An 18,729-nucleotide genomic window follows, 5' to 3' on the forward strand; every position below is an offset into this window, starting at 1 on the left:
CTTCAACGAGGTCTGGTTGGACTGCTCGGATATTGGAATTCTCGGATATAGAAATCCAAACAAGGATAAAGGAAGGAACATCCGATTCTCATGAACGGAAAACGGAAAGAATAGGAATTTCTCGGAAAACCAAGGAAACACAGACTTCAGCAAAGTGCACGTGTTATTTGATTTCAAGAGGGAAACCTTGGGGACAGGGCCTAGGATCGAGGCTAGATCTTCTCCAAAAAGGAATAGAACAGGAACAGGAAGAATGGATATGCCTGAAACAGGGACTCGTTCCCTAGGAAAAACAGGAGAATGCAGATATGTCGGGTACTTCGGCGAAGTCAAGTCCCTACATCGCAACCAGGAAACAAGGAACAGATATTCAATTTAATATTCGATTGGGCACTTCAGCACATAAAACTCTTGTATTATACCCGATTAAGCGAGTTTCTGTTTGACTGAAAGGGATTTCATTATTATTTACCAGTTTCACACACATTTTGGACTTTTACTATTATCTATTAGAAAAACCGTATATAAGGAGGGCAGGAAAGAGGGATTTTCCCCAGCAACCTACGAGAGGAGACACAGTTCACCTACTAGGATTCACTCGAGATTTGACCTTTGCCCCAGTCTTCACTGAAGTTGGTGTTCTGTGTTTGGAAGGATAGATTAGATTATTGCAATTGAACCTGGTATTGGCATATTGTCTTGGAATTGAACTCTGGATATTGAAGTCAATTTGGACTTATATTGAATTTGGATTGTTATTGTCTAGTTTGGATATTGAACTTGAAACCGAACTTCAGCGAAGACTTGTAAAAGCTTTGTTGAAAAGTCAGATATCGAATTTTGGGATTTGTGAATCATATTGTCACTCTTGTAGTGAAAGAACCTTGATTGAAACTACTATAAAACCGAAGACCCCACATATTCTATCTTTCTTGGTGCCTCTTAGTGAAAACTAAAGCCTTAAGAATACCGACCTCCACCCCTTACACTTGTGTATACTCTTCTTGGTGTGGTTTTGGTTTGCGCACTTCGTGCTTGAGGTGTGTTTGCTAGCCATATTTAGTGGTGTTACACAGCGTTATTATCGGGCACTGTGACAAGACTGTGCAGTAGGGGGTTTATTGGGCACTGTAGACACCGTGCAGTAAAAACAGTGTGTCCTGTGAAAACGCGATGAAAGGAATATAAAATGGGCACGGAGCTAAGTGCAGTGGCGAGAATGAAATTGTCGAGACAGTGATCGCTTTCCTGACTGCAAATCTGTAGAAGGGGCAGCGTCAACAGAGAGAGACAACTGGGGGAAAAGGACAGAAAGGCTCCCTGATTCATATGTAGGTAGTTACTATATATGGTACTAGAATATGCAATACCACATGGTCTCAGGATGGATGGCGATGTTGGAGCAACCGCAGCCAACTATGATTGGCTGATCCTCAACATCATGCTCATTTGGTATATATTCACTTATGCTAATGCTCATTCAGTATGTACCAAGTATGTACTAACTCATGCTCATGCTCACTCAAGGCAGCCCCAATGCCAGTTAACGTGGAGGTTCGCCACGGCAACTGAGTGTTAGTGAGCGTTGGCGCGCATTCATCTCATGGAACTGACTAACCAAGTGTTGAGCCGCGTTAATGGCACTAAAAACTACTACTAGGTGCAGCAAAACACACTCCAAGCACGAAGTGTGCAAAACCAAACCCAACACTAGCAATTAGCATAGTTGATTTGTGGAGGTCGGTATCAATGGACACTCTCAGCAAGGTTCACTGAGAACTCTAAGATAGGACTTCAAAGGTGGGGCTTTATATGGTTCAAAACAAATTCAAATTCTGTGTTCACAAGTCAAAATGACAAAGGCTTTCTACGAAGTTCACTACTTCGAGGAGGTGTTCAATTCTTTCTAAGTTCAAATAGAACTATCAAATTCAATTCAAATTCGAGTCAAAGTGACTCTACAAGTTCAAGGTTTCCAAGTACCAAAGTGGCAACAAATTCAAATCAAATTCAAAGTTCAAATTTAATCTTTTCTAAATACAACACCAACTTCGAAGAAGTGGGGCAAAGTATGAGCCAGAGTTCCCTAGTGAAAGCACTTAGGCTTCTGTCGTAGGTTACTGGGGGAAATACTGCTGCTACCACCCTTCCTTATATACGCTTTTTCGAATAAATAATAATCAAAAGTCGAAGATATGGTAAAAAGTCGAAAATATAGAGAAATCCCTTTCAGAGATACCAAAGTACCCTTAATCAGGTATAGTACATGTCAATTAGATATAAAACTGTCCAGAATATAGTATTCCTTATTTCTTTTCCTCATATTTTCTTTAGTCCTGTTCCGAGTCGGATATCTTTGACATTTGCATGTGGATACATCCTGACCCCTTTTTGTTTCCAATGCGAGTCCCCATGTGCTCCCTTGTTCTCTCTTGTTCTATCCAATCTGGAATAGTCCAAAACTGTTCGATCTACATTCCAGGGATCGTTTCTATGGTTCTTTCCTGGTAGAATATCCTTTCTGACCAGATATCGACGACATCCGCCCCCTTTTCTTGTTTCCAGCTGTAAGTTACAGCCACCGGCATTATTTCCGTTCCTTAAGTCCGAAGTGGACTTTAGATCGTTACATCCGTCCCATTGTTACTTCCAGATGTACTTCTAGGAGTTGTTTCCGTCTTTTCAACCAATATCGAAGAAATCAATAAATTGATAGTAAAATCAAGTGTCCCCATGTTTGCTACAAGTATTTGCGAGTAAGACAAGGCCTATGCAAATGAACAAAGGTTTTTAAAAGGCTGCTGCATCAGTTCCTACAGGTTTCGGAACGTCGAAGACTCTCGTCTATAAGGTAATTCATACTTTTCGTACTTCAGATAACCTGCAAATAGACCCGTGCTTTGACTAGCAGCTTGGGCTTGCTCTAATCCTCATATTATGTTCCCATTTTGATTATATTATATATAAAAATGTTAAAAATGCGTTTATTTAGGTACTAGTAGAGTTTATCCGTGATAGCATTGGGAGCGTTGGTGTGTTCCATGCATGGGGAAAGTTGGAAAGTGATATCATTGGCTATCTACATCACTTATTTAACTCAGGTATGTACGCAAAAGTAAATACCTTGATAGCTCTTCATAACAAAGGGAGAAAAAGAAAAAGAAGTAAGAGGAAGATATGAGAAGGACTCAAGAAATGATACAACATGAACTGACACTGTAAGCGAGATAAGAAGCATAAAACTAGAATTTATATAGTTGGGAATGGATTCGGGGCCAGTTGTAAATGAATAAGTTGAATAGGAAGTACCATTAAAGGGAGCAAGGACAAAGGTGTATCCTCCTTTTTATTGAACACACGAAGACGTAGAAGATAACCCCATATGCGAGCTGTCAACTGGATTGAAAGTGTGTGTAAACATTGCGCCACTCGAGATATGAAGCGATTCTGGTCGTAATGTGACCAAATATCCATTGGTTGGAGTGAGAGTGCAATTTCTGGTATCATCCCATAATAAAACCTTGAGGACTTCAATGGCCAGGAGGCAGTATTGAAGGAAAGGTCCCTTGCTAACACTGTCGCTGTATGCCATTGCTGCGGTAATAACGCTGTGTAACACCACTAAATATGGCTAGCAAACACACCTCAAGCACGAAGTGCGCAAACCAAAACCACACCAAGAAGAGTATACACAAGTGTAAGGGGTGGAGGTCGGTATTCTTAAGGCTTTAGTTTTCACTAAGAGGCACCAAGAAAGATAGAATATGTGGGGTCTTCGGTTTTATAGTAGTTTCAATCAAGGTTCTTTCACTACAAGAGTGACAATATGATTCACAAATCCCAAAATTCGATATCTGACTTTTCAACAAAGCTTTTACAAGTCTTCGCTGAAGTTCGGTTTCAAGTTCAATATCCAAACTAGACAATAACAATCCAAATTCAATATAAGTCCAAATTGACTTCAATATCCAGAGTTCAATTCCAAGACAATATGCCAATACCAGGTTCAATTGCAATAATCTAATCTATCCTTCCAAACACAGAACACCAACTTCAGTGAAGACTGGGGCAAAGGTCAAATCTCGAGTGAATCCTAGTAGGTGAACTGTGTCTCCTCTCGTAGGTTGCTGGGGAAAATCCCTCTTTCCTGCCCTCCTTATATACGGTTTTTCTAATAGATAATAGTAAAAGTCCAAAATGTGTGTGAAACTGGTAAATAATAATGAAATCCCTTTCAGTCAAACAGAAACTCGCTTAATCGGGTATAATACAAGAGTTTTATGTGCTGAAGTGCCCAATCGAATATTAAATTGAATATCTGTTCCTTGTTTCCTGGTTGCGATGTAGGGACTTGACTTCGCCGAAGTACCCGACATATCTGCATTCTCCTGTTTTTCCTAGGGAACGAGTCCCTGTTTCAGGCATATCCATTCTTCCTGTTCCTGTTCTATTCCTTTTTGGAGAAGATCTAGCCTCGATCCTAGGCCCTGTCCCCAAGGTTTCCCTCTTGAAATCAAATAACACGTGCACTTTGCTGAAGTCTGTGTTTCCTTGGTTTTCCGAGAAATTCCTATTCTTTCCGTTTTCCGTTCATGAGAATCGGATGTTCCTTCCTTTATCCTTGTTTGGATTTCTATATCCGAGAATTCCAATATCCGAGCAGTCCAACCAGACCTCGTTGAAGTTTCAATAAAGTGTATAATAAAATCCCTATGTTCGCTATGAGCATTCCAGGAGTAAGAGGAGGCCTTCCAATAAAAGAACGAAGGTTTTTAAACGGCTGCTTCCCGAAGTTCGTACAGTTTTCTGAACTTCAGTGAAGTCTCTCATCTTTCCTAATTTTGTACATTTCGTACAGATAAAGTCTCTTGTAGAGGCTCATGCTTTAACTAGAAGTGTGGGCTCACTCTAGTCCTATTAATCCCATAATTTATAACTCATAAGTGTTAATATTGTATAAATATGCATCTTTAAGGTCTTTTCCAATTTATATCGCGATAGCGGTACCCCAATGGAATTTGCAATGTGGTTAACGAGCATGCACACTTTATCAGCATGTTATATCCGTGCCGGATCCATTCCAGACCAACCAGACTACGGTCCACTTCCATCCAGTCCCTAGTCTATGACCAAGGATTGTTTGTAACAAAGACCAAGATGCTTTTACTTACTATCATTCCTATACTCCACTCATTCACATTATTTACTCCACTATCTCTACTTGGCTGAGTGTCCATATGGTCTAGTAACTTTGCTTAATTCCTTAGTCTGTCCGACTCGGACTCCGATCGGATCTCACCTACTTTCACTCTATCTCCTTTAGATACCTCGAGTACTATATAAGATGTACTTCTTAATAGCTAGTACTTCAGAATTTAACTCAACTCTGGTTATCTCATTGATCAGGTCTAAGACAGTTCGACTCAGGGAGCCGTTGTCCAATAACTTCAGCTACTGTCAAGTCTCGTCACTCTCGTCTCTCTCATCGCTGTCCGAAACATTCCGATCACTTCCGATCACCTCTTCACTTCTTCTTTCTTTCTATCTATCATTCTATTTGTCGGATCCACTCGGGTCCGGTCGATCTCCGCACATCTGTAACACAGTGTATGAATGCCTTATGGTAGTAAATCAAGGACATTCCACAAATATGTGATGTGTGGTCTCGATGGTGAGGCATGAAAATCTGCAGGTTGGTGAAGAATCACCGAAGCGGGGTGATGCGATGGATCGGGTTGGAAGTTGACCTGAGCGACAATAAAGTTGCACAGTGGTGGCAAATGCAGAGGAAGACCGAAGGTATGGATGGATTGGGGGGGAATTGCTATCATGAAAAGTGGCATCAATGTGTTTTGAGACGTTGAATGAAGGCAACAACATAAGCATTTGGTGATATAATGCTTTAAGAAAAGGCTAAACTGGCCATTCGATAAATCCGGCTCGCAGGTAGTACAACACAAAGTCGTCCATATAGAAGGTCGGGAGTGGGGCAGTTGGAGGGCGAACAAGGTATTTTTGTGTCTGTGTCGCATGTTTGTCGACGGCATCATTTGCCTGGGATGGAAGGTCTGTTGCTCCTGTATGACTGTGTATATGAGAAAAAGAGACAGAGTGAGTTATAGAAGAGGAGATGTCAAGAAGCCAGCAATATAATGAACGAGTAGGTAAGGTAAAGAATGTGGAGGGAGAAGGAGGATGCGTGAGTGCATTGTTAAGGAAACGAACGATGTTAAGATGGTCAGAGTAGATGTTGTAATGTGGTTGTTGATTGTGAGATATCTGTTTGAGAAGTAAAACAGAGACGATAAGACCATAAAGTTCACTATGTAGTATAGAATAGGTGGAGTTTGAAGAAGGTAATGAGAAAGCAAATGAGGTGTTATGTGCTAGAGAGGAAAAAGTTATAGAATGACAAGTAAGAGTTTGAGGGGAGGGAGGAATCATAGATGCATCAGACGCAACAATATGAGGAGGAATTTGAGGTTGGGATCGCGAGAAAAGAGATGCAGACTGAGATATGTGTAAGAGGGACTGTATATAACGTTCAGCGAGGATTTTGCGATGCGTAGGAGGAATAGTAAGGGAAGTATGGTGGTGAGAGGAATGTGGTAGAGATAGAGAGGATAGGAATGAGCATAAATTTGACCATGCTGCCAATACAGGAAACGGTGGAGGGAAAAGTAGTTCCAATGGGACTGGAAAGGAAATTGAGTGCTGAGGTACTAATGGAGGGTATTGGGTGTTTTCAGACCAATGGATACAGTCTGATAGTCATTGTATACCTGCATTTGCTAAAATTTCGATCTGTTTTTGGGAGGGTACTGAGGACCGAGCAGAGGGGGGGAGAAGAGAGGGATATAGTGAAAGGGAGGAATTGACATGAGAGATCGAGATGTTGCCCGAGAGAATATGAGATTGGTCTGTGCATGGTAAGCTAAGATTGTATTTGTGCATGAGGCTATGCACTTGAACCCAAGAAGAAGGGAACAAGTGTGAATATGTACGAACAAGGTGACGAAAAGTAGGTGAAAGAGAGGAGCCGTAGAAAGGGGGTGCACAAAAGTTGAATGAGCATGAAAGGTCAGTCAAAGTTATGCGGGCCATATCACGGAAAGGTGAAATGTGGTGGTTGAGGTCTCTTAATAGACCGGTAATTGTGGCTTCAATGTTGATGAGTGCAATGGATGGAAAGTCAAAGCTGAATTGTGCAAGGGGTAGAGTCAGGAGGGAAGACGAAGGTGGAAAGGGGAATCTGAGATAGGAGTGGATTTTTGTGGCAATCAGTTTGTCCAATTTCTCGGCATCTGGTTGCATTAATGGTTGGAACAATAGTCTGGGGCGGATTTTGGAGATCAGGGTTTGCGATAGAATGCGAGATAGGGCGGTGAAGGGCAAGCGGCATATCAGGGAGGGGAACTGGAAATTGTTAATGAGGTCACGAAGGGTGAGGAATTGTTTTTTGGGGTTATCAATTGGTGTGTGGAGGAAGGTGAGGTGGTCTGATATTACATCAACCTCAGCAATGTAATTGATTGTGGGGTCAAAGGGGCAATAGGAGTTTACTGTCAGCATGATGACTCTATTGGGAGGTGGGGAGGGACTGTTGAGGATGTAGAGACGGGATTTCTTCCAGTCTGTTTTGGATCCGTAATATGATTGGAATTGTTCCACACATAAGCAAGTTTCTTGGCAGGTTGCGAGTGTAGTTGCTGTGATGTAGGAGTCATCTATAGCCTCAACCATTGGGACATGAAGGCGGATGTTGTCAGTGGGGACATGAAAATCATGTTGTAGCGCAGTTTTAGTCAACACCATGAGGGTGTCGGGTGCAGAATGGAAACGGTCTGACAGCCAATAATGACCTAAGCTGGAAGTCAAGGCAAATTTGAGAGGGGAGAGAGGTCCTCCCTGTTTTGTGATGCCTGATATACTGACAGGGTCAGTATAACCGTAAGCGGACTTCAATTGATAGGGAACGTCAGCCTGAGAGGATGTGTCGAAATCAATGATGGACTGGGGTAGACCATGGGGCTATACAATGTGCAGCACAGCACACTCAAAATGAAGTGCAGCACATAGCACAGTGAGTGCTACTTGCAGCACACTCATCTGCTGAGCAGCACACCCAATCGGAAGTTATTTTCCGGCTGTGCTGCATTTACCTCTGGGTGTGCTGTAAAAGGGTTAGTGTGACGTACATTTATACACAAAATTTTGGAAAATGTACTAGTAGGTGACAAGTCACTATGTAACAGTAGTGGTGACAAAAAAAAAAAAAGTGGTATGACTTTTTTATTATTATTGGCCTTTCTGTTTAAAGACAATACTCCAACATTCTAATACTTGTAGATAGTTTCTAACTACTAAATGGGATGTGATAGATATAAAATAAAATATGTATGAGCTACAGTGAGCGTTGTGAACAACGATGAGGAGGGATGATGAAGGTAAGAGGAAGAGAAGCAATGCTGTGCTGCTGTGTCCCACACTCACTTTTAAACGGCACGAGGTTTGGGGGGAAGAAGTCACATGTGTTATTCTCACAGTAAGATCATGCCACTACTGTGAGAATAACACATGTGACTTCTTCCCCCCAAACCTCGTGCCGTTTAAAAGTGAGTGTGGGACACAGCAGCACAGCATTGCTTCTCTTCCTCTTACCTTCATCATCCCTCCTCATCGTTGTTCACAACGCTCACTGTAGCTCATACATATTTTATTTTATATCTATCACATCCCATTTAGTAGTTAGAAACTATCTACAAGTATTAGAATGTTGGAGTATTGTCTTTAAACAGAAAGGCCAATAATAATAAAAAAGTCGTACCACTTTTTTTTTTTTTGTCACCACTACTGTTACATAGTGACTTGTCACCTACTAGTACATTTTCCAAAATTTTGTGTATAAATGTACGTCACACTAACCCTTTTACAGCACACCCAGAGGTAAATGCAGCACAGCCGGAAAATAACTTCCGATTGGGTGTGCTGCTCAGCAGATGAGTGTGCTGCAAGTAGCACTCACTGTGCTATGTGCTGCACTTCATTTTGAGTGCACTGTGCTGACAGTGGTTGGGCCCTGTAGACCATATGCGTGGATTGCATCGTAAAAGCCATCAGGTTCAAGCATGTCAAAGCCTTTCATTTGGTCCCTTTGGAGGATATACAGCAGCTGTTGATTCCGAGAGGACCATGCGTGTAGCTGAGCAAGGAAGGAGAGTAAGTCTCTTCCCTGTATGCCTGGTTGAGATGTGACTTGTGTGCGAGGAATGACTTCATGTTTGGCAAGGTACTTTGTCAGATCGAAGTTGAGCCAGGCACAGGCAGTTTGTGCCGCCAAGTTGCTACAACATACCCCGCGGTAGTTCCTCATTAAAGTGGTAGAACCACGTTTGTGAATGATGGACAGATAAGTCAGGTTGGTGGAAGGGGGGAAGTGGGAGTTTGTGACAATATAATTGATCATATTTAGGAGAGGTTGGAGGCTGGAGTCATCCAGAGTTTTGAACCACCACTTCTCCCACTGATCAGGACCTGGAGACAGGTGTGGTTTACCATGGCAAAGGATTAGGCAAAGGTCCAATATCGACATTGGTTGTGGCCAAATGAAGGGGTCCTGTTCTGTGCGATTGCGGACTGCCATCATGGATGGAGATGATAACCAGGGTTTCTCATGTGGGAGCCGTTCTTCACAGTGAAAGAGATCCTTGAAGTATGACATCATTTCGTTTTTGACCTGTTCGGGATCTGAAACAAAAATGTCAGGGTTGTTGGAAAGAGAGAGGACAAGCGGAGGGCGGGCCATGGATGAAGGGAATAGTCATTTTGCAGAACCACCAAGAAGCACTGAGTTGATGAGAGTTCGAGAGGAAGAAACAGCCTTTTGGCGAAGTACCAACTTTTCTTCACAGTAATGCAACTTTTGACATCTACGCTACATTATGTCCATTTCAGCACATATACTAAGTGCTTCGGAACGATATAGACATCGTGTGAGAACTAGAGTAAGCCTGAGCTGCTAGTTAAAGCTTATGGCCACTAGAAGAGTACACTAGTACAGCTGAGAAACAGCTAGAGAGCATCCCGTAGAGCTAGCCTGAAAACTGTAAGACACTACATGAGCGGTCACTATTCAGAAAGACCACTCTCTGTACTCTATTATGCACAAAGCGATTAAGGGATATTAGGTTGAGGCTTATGCTTCAGTACTGGACTCGTAGCTAAGAGGGATGAAGTCATAAACAGGCTCCTGAAGAGAGAGAGCGAGCGCTCTCAAACAAAGACGGACTTTGTTAAGGACGTGCGGAATGACTCGGAACCGAACAGAACTGAAAGGAGAAATGATAAGATAAGATATAAGATATGTACTGAAGGATATACTAGAAGAAGAATGATCTAAGATGAAGAGAGGAAAGAAACGGAGTTGATCGGAGTGTGTCGGAGAGCGACGAGGAGAGCGAAGGAGATAGGGAAGAGAATGACTGAGTCTTGACAGTAGCCGAAGTTATTGGACAACGGCTCCCTGAGTCGAACTGCCTTAGACCAGGTCACTGGGAAACCAGAGTCGAGTTTAATTCTAAAGAATGTAACTACTAAGTCGTACATCTTATATAGGATAGAATGTACAAGGTCCGAGACAGATCCAATAGTCGGATCCGCATTCGGACCGCCGACTCCCATGCCGATAGCCTAGGCTTTAATGGGTAGTACGGAGATTAAGGTAAGTGGAGTAAGTAAGAATAGAATGAAAGTGATTGTGACCAGTCGGTCCGGATCGGTCCGGCATGGATATAACAGACTTAGTGAAAGGCGCGCTGAAGTGTTGAGCACTAGCGGTTCATACAGACCGAGCAGATGCTACAGAAAGAAGTAAAACACATGCCCAAGACCAAGGACGAGGTGAAGTCAAGTGCGAGCGATCGGAGAGGGGTCCGAACATGTGCAAGCATCAGAGAGAAACTGTCTTTGGACAGGTCGGAGAGAGCTAGCACTCTCGGATAGGATTGAGGATCGGATTCCATGTGCCAAATGCGCCAAACCATACGAGTTCTCACCAAGAGACTAACTGATGAATAGAGACCAGTGACATTAAGAGCTAGACTTTTCCAGACTGTGTGCAGATGCCTGGCGGAAAGAACTAGCGAAGTCAGAGGCATATGCTAGCGGTACTAGTGAGTGAGAATGCAGCTAGATAGCATTGCCTGCAAGAACCCAGCATGGGCAGCCAAGCCCAAAGACGATTTGTAAGCTAGTGTAGAAATTGTATATATACCAGGCCTGTATCTGTAGTTAAGGCAAGCAAGTACTGCCAGTGTGTAGGAAAGTTTCAGAGCAACTGCCCATGCATAGCCTCCAAATAGAGATTAGATCTGCCCTGTTAAATCAGTGATTGGATAAGAGATTGGATAAGAGCAAGCAATTCAGAGAACAGTTCAGAGACCTTCAGAGTTATTCAGAGAACAGTCTTTGTATTGAGTTTCATAGTCCACAGAGGAGCTCTAGCTTTCCACTCTCCATTCTAAGTCCACTGGACACAAAGCAACCCTACTACAAAACCCCTAGCTGCTCAAGTGTGTAGCACAGATAGCTGTAACTAAGAGCTAGCTTTCCCTAGTCTTTAGTATTACCCTTTTTGAGATAAGAAGCATACCCTTTGACAAGCATTTCCACCCTTGCAATTCTTCTGGGGTGTTGAGTGGTGATAGACTCTTCACAACTGGGATAGCTATATTGTTGATTGATTGATTTGTCAGTGCTACACATAGCACTGATAGGTTGTGTTGTATATCAAAATAAACATGTGCCTTTAATCTCCATTAGAGTATATAGTTACTAAATACGTACACTCACACCTCAGTGTCAAACCACCACTGAGGTTATACATTCCTTTTAGCCACTTTCTCGCACTCCAGAGCTCTGACGAACTCCGATGTTTCTCCATTCTTACACTCTATTCAACACTGCGCATCACAGGTTATGGGCCCCGGCAACGAAACTGTGTCGTCCTCGACAGCTTTGAAACTGGTACAGAAATTACCTACCCTACAGGAGGGAAGTGCGAACTGGTCAGACTACAAGTCCAGAGTCGTTAACCATGCCGTGTCCAAAGGACTCAAACGGCACCTGTTCGGGACCGCACAGAAGCCGGAAAAATTAGTGTTACAACAAGATGGGAAGTGGTACAAAGAAGGATCGTTGCTACTACCGGTAGAAGAAGCGGCCATAGAGAAGAATGAGGATGCATGGGATGAGTATGACCAGAAGGAGGCTCAGACCCGAGAATTCATTTATCAAACCATTCTGAAATCACTCTTCATACGGGTCCGAGATTTACCGACGGCATGCGACGTTTGGAAGAAGCTTATAGATGTCAACGAAAATCGTGGATCGCTTATAGCGGCCGATTTATTGACGAAACTTCAAAACATGCGATTATCGGAAGGCGGAAACCTCCAGAATCACATTACGGAGATGAAGGAACTCCGAGAAAAGTTGGCCGAAATGGGACACCCTGTTGACGACCTTATGTTTACATCTAACATCACTCATTCCCTATCATCGTCTGCCATGTACAAACCTGTACTCACCTCGATCTCCATCATAGCCCAAAACAGCAGTCAACCAGTCGATATTGAAGTACTTTTATCAAGTCTCAAAAGTGAGTATGACCAATTGCTAATGCAGGCAGAGGAGAAGAAGTCGCAGGAGGCCCTTGTAGCTTCCTTTAATAAAGCTCACGGATCTGACAGAAACCGAAAAGGGAACCGTAGCGGAAAAAGCGGAAAAGGTGGAGGTAGTGGAAATCCCCACAAGGATACCACTTGCCACAATTGTAACAAGAAGGGTCACATCAAGACTGATTGTTATGCTGAAGGAGGAGGTAAGGTGGATAGTGTGCCTGCCTGGTTTAAGGCATTGCCGAAAGAGAAGCAGAAAGTTGCGAAGGGTGCTAATGTAGCCGAAAAGGAGGAAAAGTCCGAAGGAGTTGTGCTCTTAGCTACTAGTTCTGTGGACTATACAGCATCCGAACACTGGATCACGTCGGACTTCTGAAGCAAACATACAGCCAACGCAGCTACCCGCACAGACTCCAATAAAATTATAGATTGTGGAGCAAGCAGCCATTTTACCCCAGATCGCAATAGTATAAGTGATTACGTCGAAATTCCTCCGGAGCCTATTACGGCCGCTGACGGACGATCTTTTAATGCCATTGGCAAAGGGAATATGCAGGTTTACTTTCCGATGGGACCCAGGAAAAGTCCGACGAAAGTTACGCTGAAGAACATCTATTATTGTCCACAAATGGCCTACACTCTTATTTCTGTCAGCAGCATGGACCGAGCCGGATGCAAACTTACAATCCACGACGGTACATGCATTATTCAAACCTCCGATGGAAAAATCGTCGGCCGAATTCCCCGGATCTGAAATCTATATCGTATCACAGATCATCATGCTCACACTGCCGAATCATCTACTCTGGACATTACTCTAAGTCGTATGAAAGCACATCGGATTCTTGCCCATGTCAACTATGATGACATTGACTACATGATCAAACATGAAATGATCACCGGAATCTGAATTGATCTGAAGTCACCTCGAGAATTTTGCGAAGACTGTGTCAAAGCGAAAATTACTCGGAGGCCATTTCCGAAGGAAAGCAAAGAAGAACCGTTCCAACCAGTTGTTGGCGGAAAAGTTACGGCCGATGTTTGGGGACCCGCACCCGTTAAATCCTTAGGTGGTCACAATTACTTCATTGCTTTCCACGACAAACACACTTGGCAATCATGGGTACACTTCATGAAGCATAAATCGGAAGCTCTGCAGAAGTACAAGGAGTATGAGGCATGGATGATGACTCAACGGAACCAACCTATCCAAATTTTTTCGGAGCGGACCGAGGTGGAGAATTTTTGTCTACAGAATTTGACAACTATCTTGCGTCTAAAGGAACCATTCGTCATTTGACAGCCCATAATTCACCGCAATCCAACAGTGGATCTGAACGGATTAACCAGACAACACTGGACATGGCTCGCGCACTGTTGATACGTGCCAAGTTATCCTGGAATTTGTGGGCCGAAGCAATTAACCATGCTTTTTGGGTTAAAGATCAACTTTGTCATAGAGGACTGAAGAATAATCAAACTCCACTGGAAGCCGGAACTGGATTAAAACCAGACATCACAAAAGTACCAGAATGGGGACAGAAAGTGTGGGTGAAGGACTTAGAAGCAGGAAAGCTAGATGCAAGGGCAAAGGAAGGCAGGTTTGTTGGTTACGACCAAGCAACCAAAGGGTACAGAATTTACTGGCCCGAAAAGCGGAAAGTTTCGGTTGAACGGGATGTAGTCTTTAACAAAGACGAACAATTTGAACCTGTAACTGCTCACATTGAGGGGGAGACAGACTTACCTGATTTTCCAACCTCTAGGAATTTTTCTGAGTCCAATCCGAGCATTTCCGGTACGCCACAAGTCCCTGCCACTATTCCACCACCATTGCCACAAATCCCAGACGATCTGCCACCACCAACACCACCGAGAACTCTGGAACCCGAACCAGAACAGCCTCCGGAAGCTCCGGAACCCGAAATAAATCGCCGTCCTGTAAGAACAACAGCTGTGAAACCCAGACCCAGTGGTTGGAGAATGATGAACAACATGAACGTGAAGGCTCATCATATCAAACCCCAAAAGGACGCCGCGTTTGCTGGATTTGTAGATGAGGAGGAAAGATTAGAACCAGGGGGAGTCCTGTTCAATCTAGAGGAATTAATCGCGGAAGCGATGGTTGCCGTAGAAGACGAACCAAGTGTAGAGGAAGCATTGACCGGACCCGAAGCGGAACTCTGGAGACCGGCCTTTCAAGCCGAATACGATCAGATCGAAAAGATGGAAACCTGGGATCTAGTAGAGTTACCCAAAGGTGTCAATCTCATCGGATCTAGATGCGTCCTCTGGAGAAAACGGGATTCCGAAGGAAAAGTTGCCAAGTACAAGGTGAGAGCAGTAGCAAAGGGTTTTACGCAGAAATTTGGCGTAGACTACACAGATACGTTCGCTCCGACGGTGTGTCTGGCAACAATCCGTACACTCCTTGCAGTTGCCGCAAGTCTCAGAGCCGAAATTGACCACGGAGATGTCAAAAATGCCTATCTCTATGGTACACTGCCACCAGACCAGAAAATCTACATGGAACTTCCTCCGTACTACTCCGAATTTAAATCCATTCCAACCCACCTTCATGGAAAGCGAATAGTATGCTGACTTAAGAAATCCTTATACGGTACACATCAGGAAAATGGGGTCTGGTGCTGAGCCGCGTTGAACAGCGTCGGCCAATCAGGGAATTTGACACACTGTCGACAGTCTGAACGCACCCAATGTGCCCCCAATGTGCCCCCAACGCACACCCACAGTGTGGACGGCGTGACACTGTGTTACACTGTGGGGCTGGTTAGAATATTTCCTGACACGCGTTAGCGCAAGTTGAGTCTACAGTGAACGGGCATCAACATTCATTCATTTAGAGTCCCTTTTATTTATTGATTAAATTATTCTAGACATACTTATAAACAAGTTTAGCTAAATAATGTGGGGTTGGTATGACTGAGGGAATGCAATGAGGGACAACAACAGTTGAGTGTGCTGACACAATGTTAGCTAAAAAAACAGCTAAGTTGAAAATTGCACTACACTAAAGTAAAATTGTTGCCCTTATTCGAAAAAAAAAACGACTGCGGGTGGCTGGCGGGAAGGCGCTTAGCTCGGACAAGTCGGAGTAAGTTATGTGTGTGGCGGAGTTTGAAAAATTTTCGAATAAGTGTAGGGTAGGAATTGAACAGCTATAGTGACGGTGTGACGCTGAGGGCTGCTCAGTCATTGCAGCCTACAGCACTCATCATTGATTATAACGATGTGAACACTGTAGGCTGCAATGACCGAGTGGTCCATGGATTCGGCTACTCGGCTACACTAACCTCATGGTGCGGCGCATTTAAATCCTGTGCATGACTGTTGCTGTCCCTTGTTCCCTTCCCTCCCCCCTCTCATCCCACAATATCTTTGTCCCTCTCCCTCGCTCTCGATTGACACCATCCCATGTGAGTTTATTTCCTTCCTTTGTACATTCATTGTCTTGACTATGATTCTCCTTCCACTAGAACATGACCCAAGAACATCATAACCCATGTGAGTTTATATCCTTCCTTCTACATTCAATTTGTATTGATTCCTCATTTTCAGACTTTCCACCTTTTTACTTCGAATCTGCTTGCCCATTGAGTTGAAAGTTGAGAGAGTTGAAAGGGCTGATAGTGCCATTAGTTTCTTTTACAGCCGTTTGCATAAAGGTTGAGACTGATCAACCATGTAGTTTATATAGAGATCTAAACAATTTGGTGCCCTTAGTCCTCCCTGGGCCTCCTGGATGTATTTGTGTCGTACTCTCCTGCTGGCCTTCGATGCCGATTGACGCCGTTTACCCTGGCGCTGCTCCGCTCCTACTGGGAAGGTCCAGAAAGGACACCGGACTAGTACTGATAAGGTATGTGTCAATGTCGTTGATTTCTATATAAAACAGATGATTGACAAGTCTCAAGCTTTATGCAAACGGCTGTAATTAGCATCTGTTTGTATTTTATTTTAAATGAACAATCATAATAAATGTCTTTTTTTGCATTACTGTCTTGTTCTGAACATAAATGAAGCCCTATTAAATGAGTATACACAGGCAAATTGACCTTTTGAGTGCGTGTACATGCATTCCCAGTGCATGTCGACGCTGATGTTGGCCGCGGCGACCGAGCGTTAGTGAGCGTTGGCGCGCGTTCATCTCACGGAATTCACTAACCTACCGCTGAGCCGTGTTGGGTGCATTGGCGTGTTCGTGGCGTTCACACGTGCGACTGCCCGTAACACACGCCGACGACGTTCAACGCAGCTCAGCATCAGACCCCTTTTTCCTGATGCAAAGCAGGGAGCACACGAGTGGACCCGAGCGAAGGAGGAGAAAATTTGCAGAACCATGCAGTACACCAAATGGAATGCGGATGAAGCTGTTTACTACAAATTTGATGGTACAGTTTGGAGCATTATAGCCAGCGCTACGGATGACTTCGTTTTCATTGCGGACTCCAAAGAAACTAATGCACTTGCAAAGAAACAAGTCAGCAAACACTTTGAACTCATTGATCTTGGTGCGTTTAATTGGTTTCTAGGAATGAGCTCATCCCGGAACCGAGAAACCCGAAAAATCTACCTGGACCAACATGCGTACATTGACCAAATTGTAACGCATATGGATCTACAGGACGCTCGGACCACAGATACTCCAATGGAACCCGGAATTGATCTTAGTCTCAAATCCCCTGCCGTATCACCGCATCCGTTAAACTCCGACAAAAAATCCTTTTATCATGAAGCAATTGGCTCACTGATGTATGCAAGTATCATGACTCACCTGGATATCAAATTTGCCATTAATACCCTTTCTCAATTTCTTGAACCCCCCCGAACAACTCACCTAAACGCCATTAAACGTGTATTCCGTTATTTGAAAGGAACTCGGGACATTAAGCTTGAACTCGGAGGAGACAAATTATACCTGTCCGGATACTCGGATGCTGATTGGGTGTCACACACACACTGCCATTCTATCTCAGGATTCGCATTTTTTATTGGATCTGGAGCGGTCTCCTGGAGTACAAAAAAGCAACCTATTGTTACACTTTCTAGCATGGAATCTGAATACGTCATGTTAACTCATGCCGGCAAAGAAGCAATTTGGCTCAACAAGTTGTTATCTGAGCTAAGACTGATTTTACTGAACGCTGACAGCGGATCTGAAGCAATGGACTTATACTGTGATAATCAAGGTGCTATTCGTTTATCAAAGGACTCTACATTTCATGCACACACAAAGCACATAGACATCCATTTCCACTGGATCCGACAAACAGTTTCACAAGGACAAATTTCTTTATCTTATGTTCCGACCGACTTAATGATTGCAGATACATTTACGAAGTCCCTGTCTTGGGCTAAATTTGTACGCTTCGCATCCATGCTCAGACTTACTTTTGATTAGTGTTCATCTTGAGGGGGAGTGTTGTATATCAAAATAAACACGTGCCTTTAATCTCCGTTAGAGTATATAGTTACTAAATACGTACACTCACACCTCAGTGTCAAACCACCACTGAGGTTATACATTCCTTTTAGCCACTTTCTCGCACTCCGGAGCTCCGACGAACTCCGACGTTTCTCCGTTCTTACACTCTATTCAACACTGTGCATCACAGGTTGGTTTGTTCTTTAGGATAGAGGTTGATATATCATTCCCAGCGCCCATTAACAGTAATGTATGTTGAGGATCGGCCCAATCATTGTTGGCTGTGGTCGCTCCGACATCACCGTTAGTCCCGAGTCCATGTGGTATATAGTTTATTTCATATTCTGTATTCCCTTATATAGTACTAGTTATGTACGAATACAAGGAGCCTTTCCTTCTTTTCCCCCCATCGTCTCCCTCTGTCGACGCCACCCCTTCTACAACGTAGTTTTGCCAACGAGGAACGAACTGATTTGAGATAGGTGAGTAAGTTGTTGATGCGGGGGACGCGTTCAGATGTGTGACCGCCTGTAACGCCGTTCAACGCGGCTCAGCGCCAAACGTTTGTTGAAAGCAGGGTGCAAGGCTGTCAGCCTAACTGCACAG

General features: G+C 43.6%; 1 protein-coding gene across 1 annotated transcript; it reads right to left on the reverse strand.

Moving 5' to 3' along the window:
• Positions 1 to 5,913: 5,913 nt before the first annotated feature.
• E1B28_002634 (uncharacterized protein) lies at positions 5,914 to 7,815 on the reverse strand (the record flags this gene model as incomplete). The annotated part of the gene is made up of 2 exons (XM_043159564.1): positions 5,914 to 6,077; positions 7,149 to 7,815. The coding sequence occupies 2 exons, from the start codon at positions 7,813 to 7,815 to the stop codon at positions 5,914 to 5,916; spliced, it is 831 nt and encodes a 276-aa protein (XP_043003167.1).
• Positions 7,816 to 18,729: the final 10,914 nt, after the last annotated feature.

This window comes from Marasmius oreades, chromosome 10 (genome assembly GCF_018924745.1).
Source record: "Marasmius oreades isolate 03SP1 chromosome 10, whole genome shotgun sequence".
Classification (NCBI taxonomy): Eukaryota; Fungi; Basidiomycota; class Agaricomycetes; order Agaricales; family Marasmiaceae; genus Marasmius; species Marasmius oreades.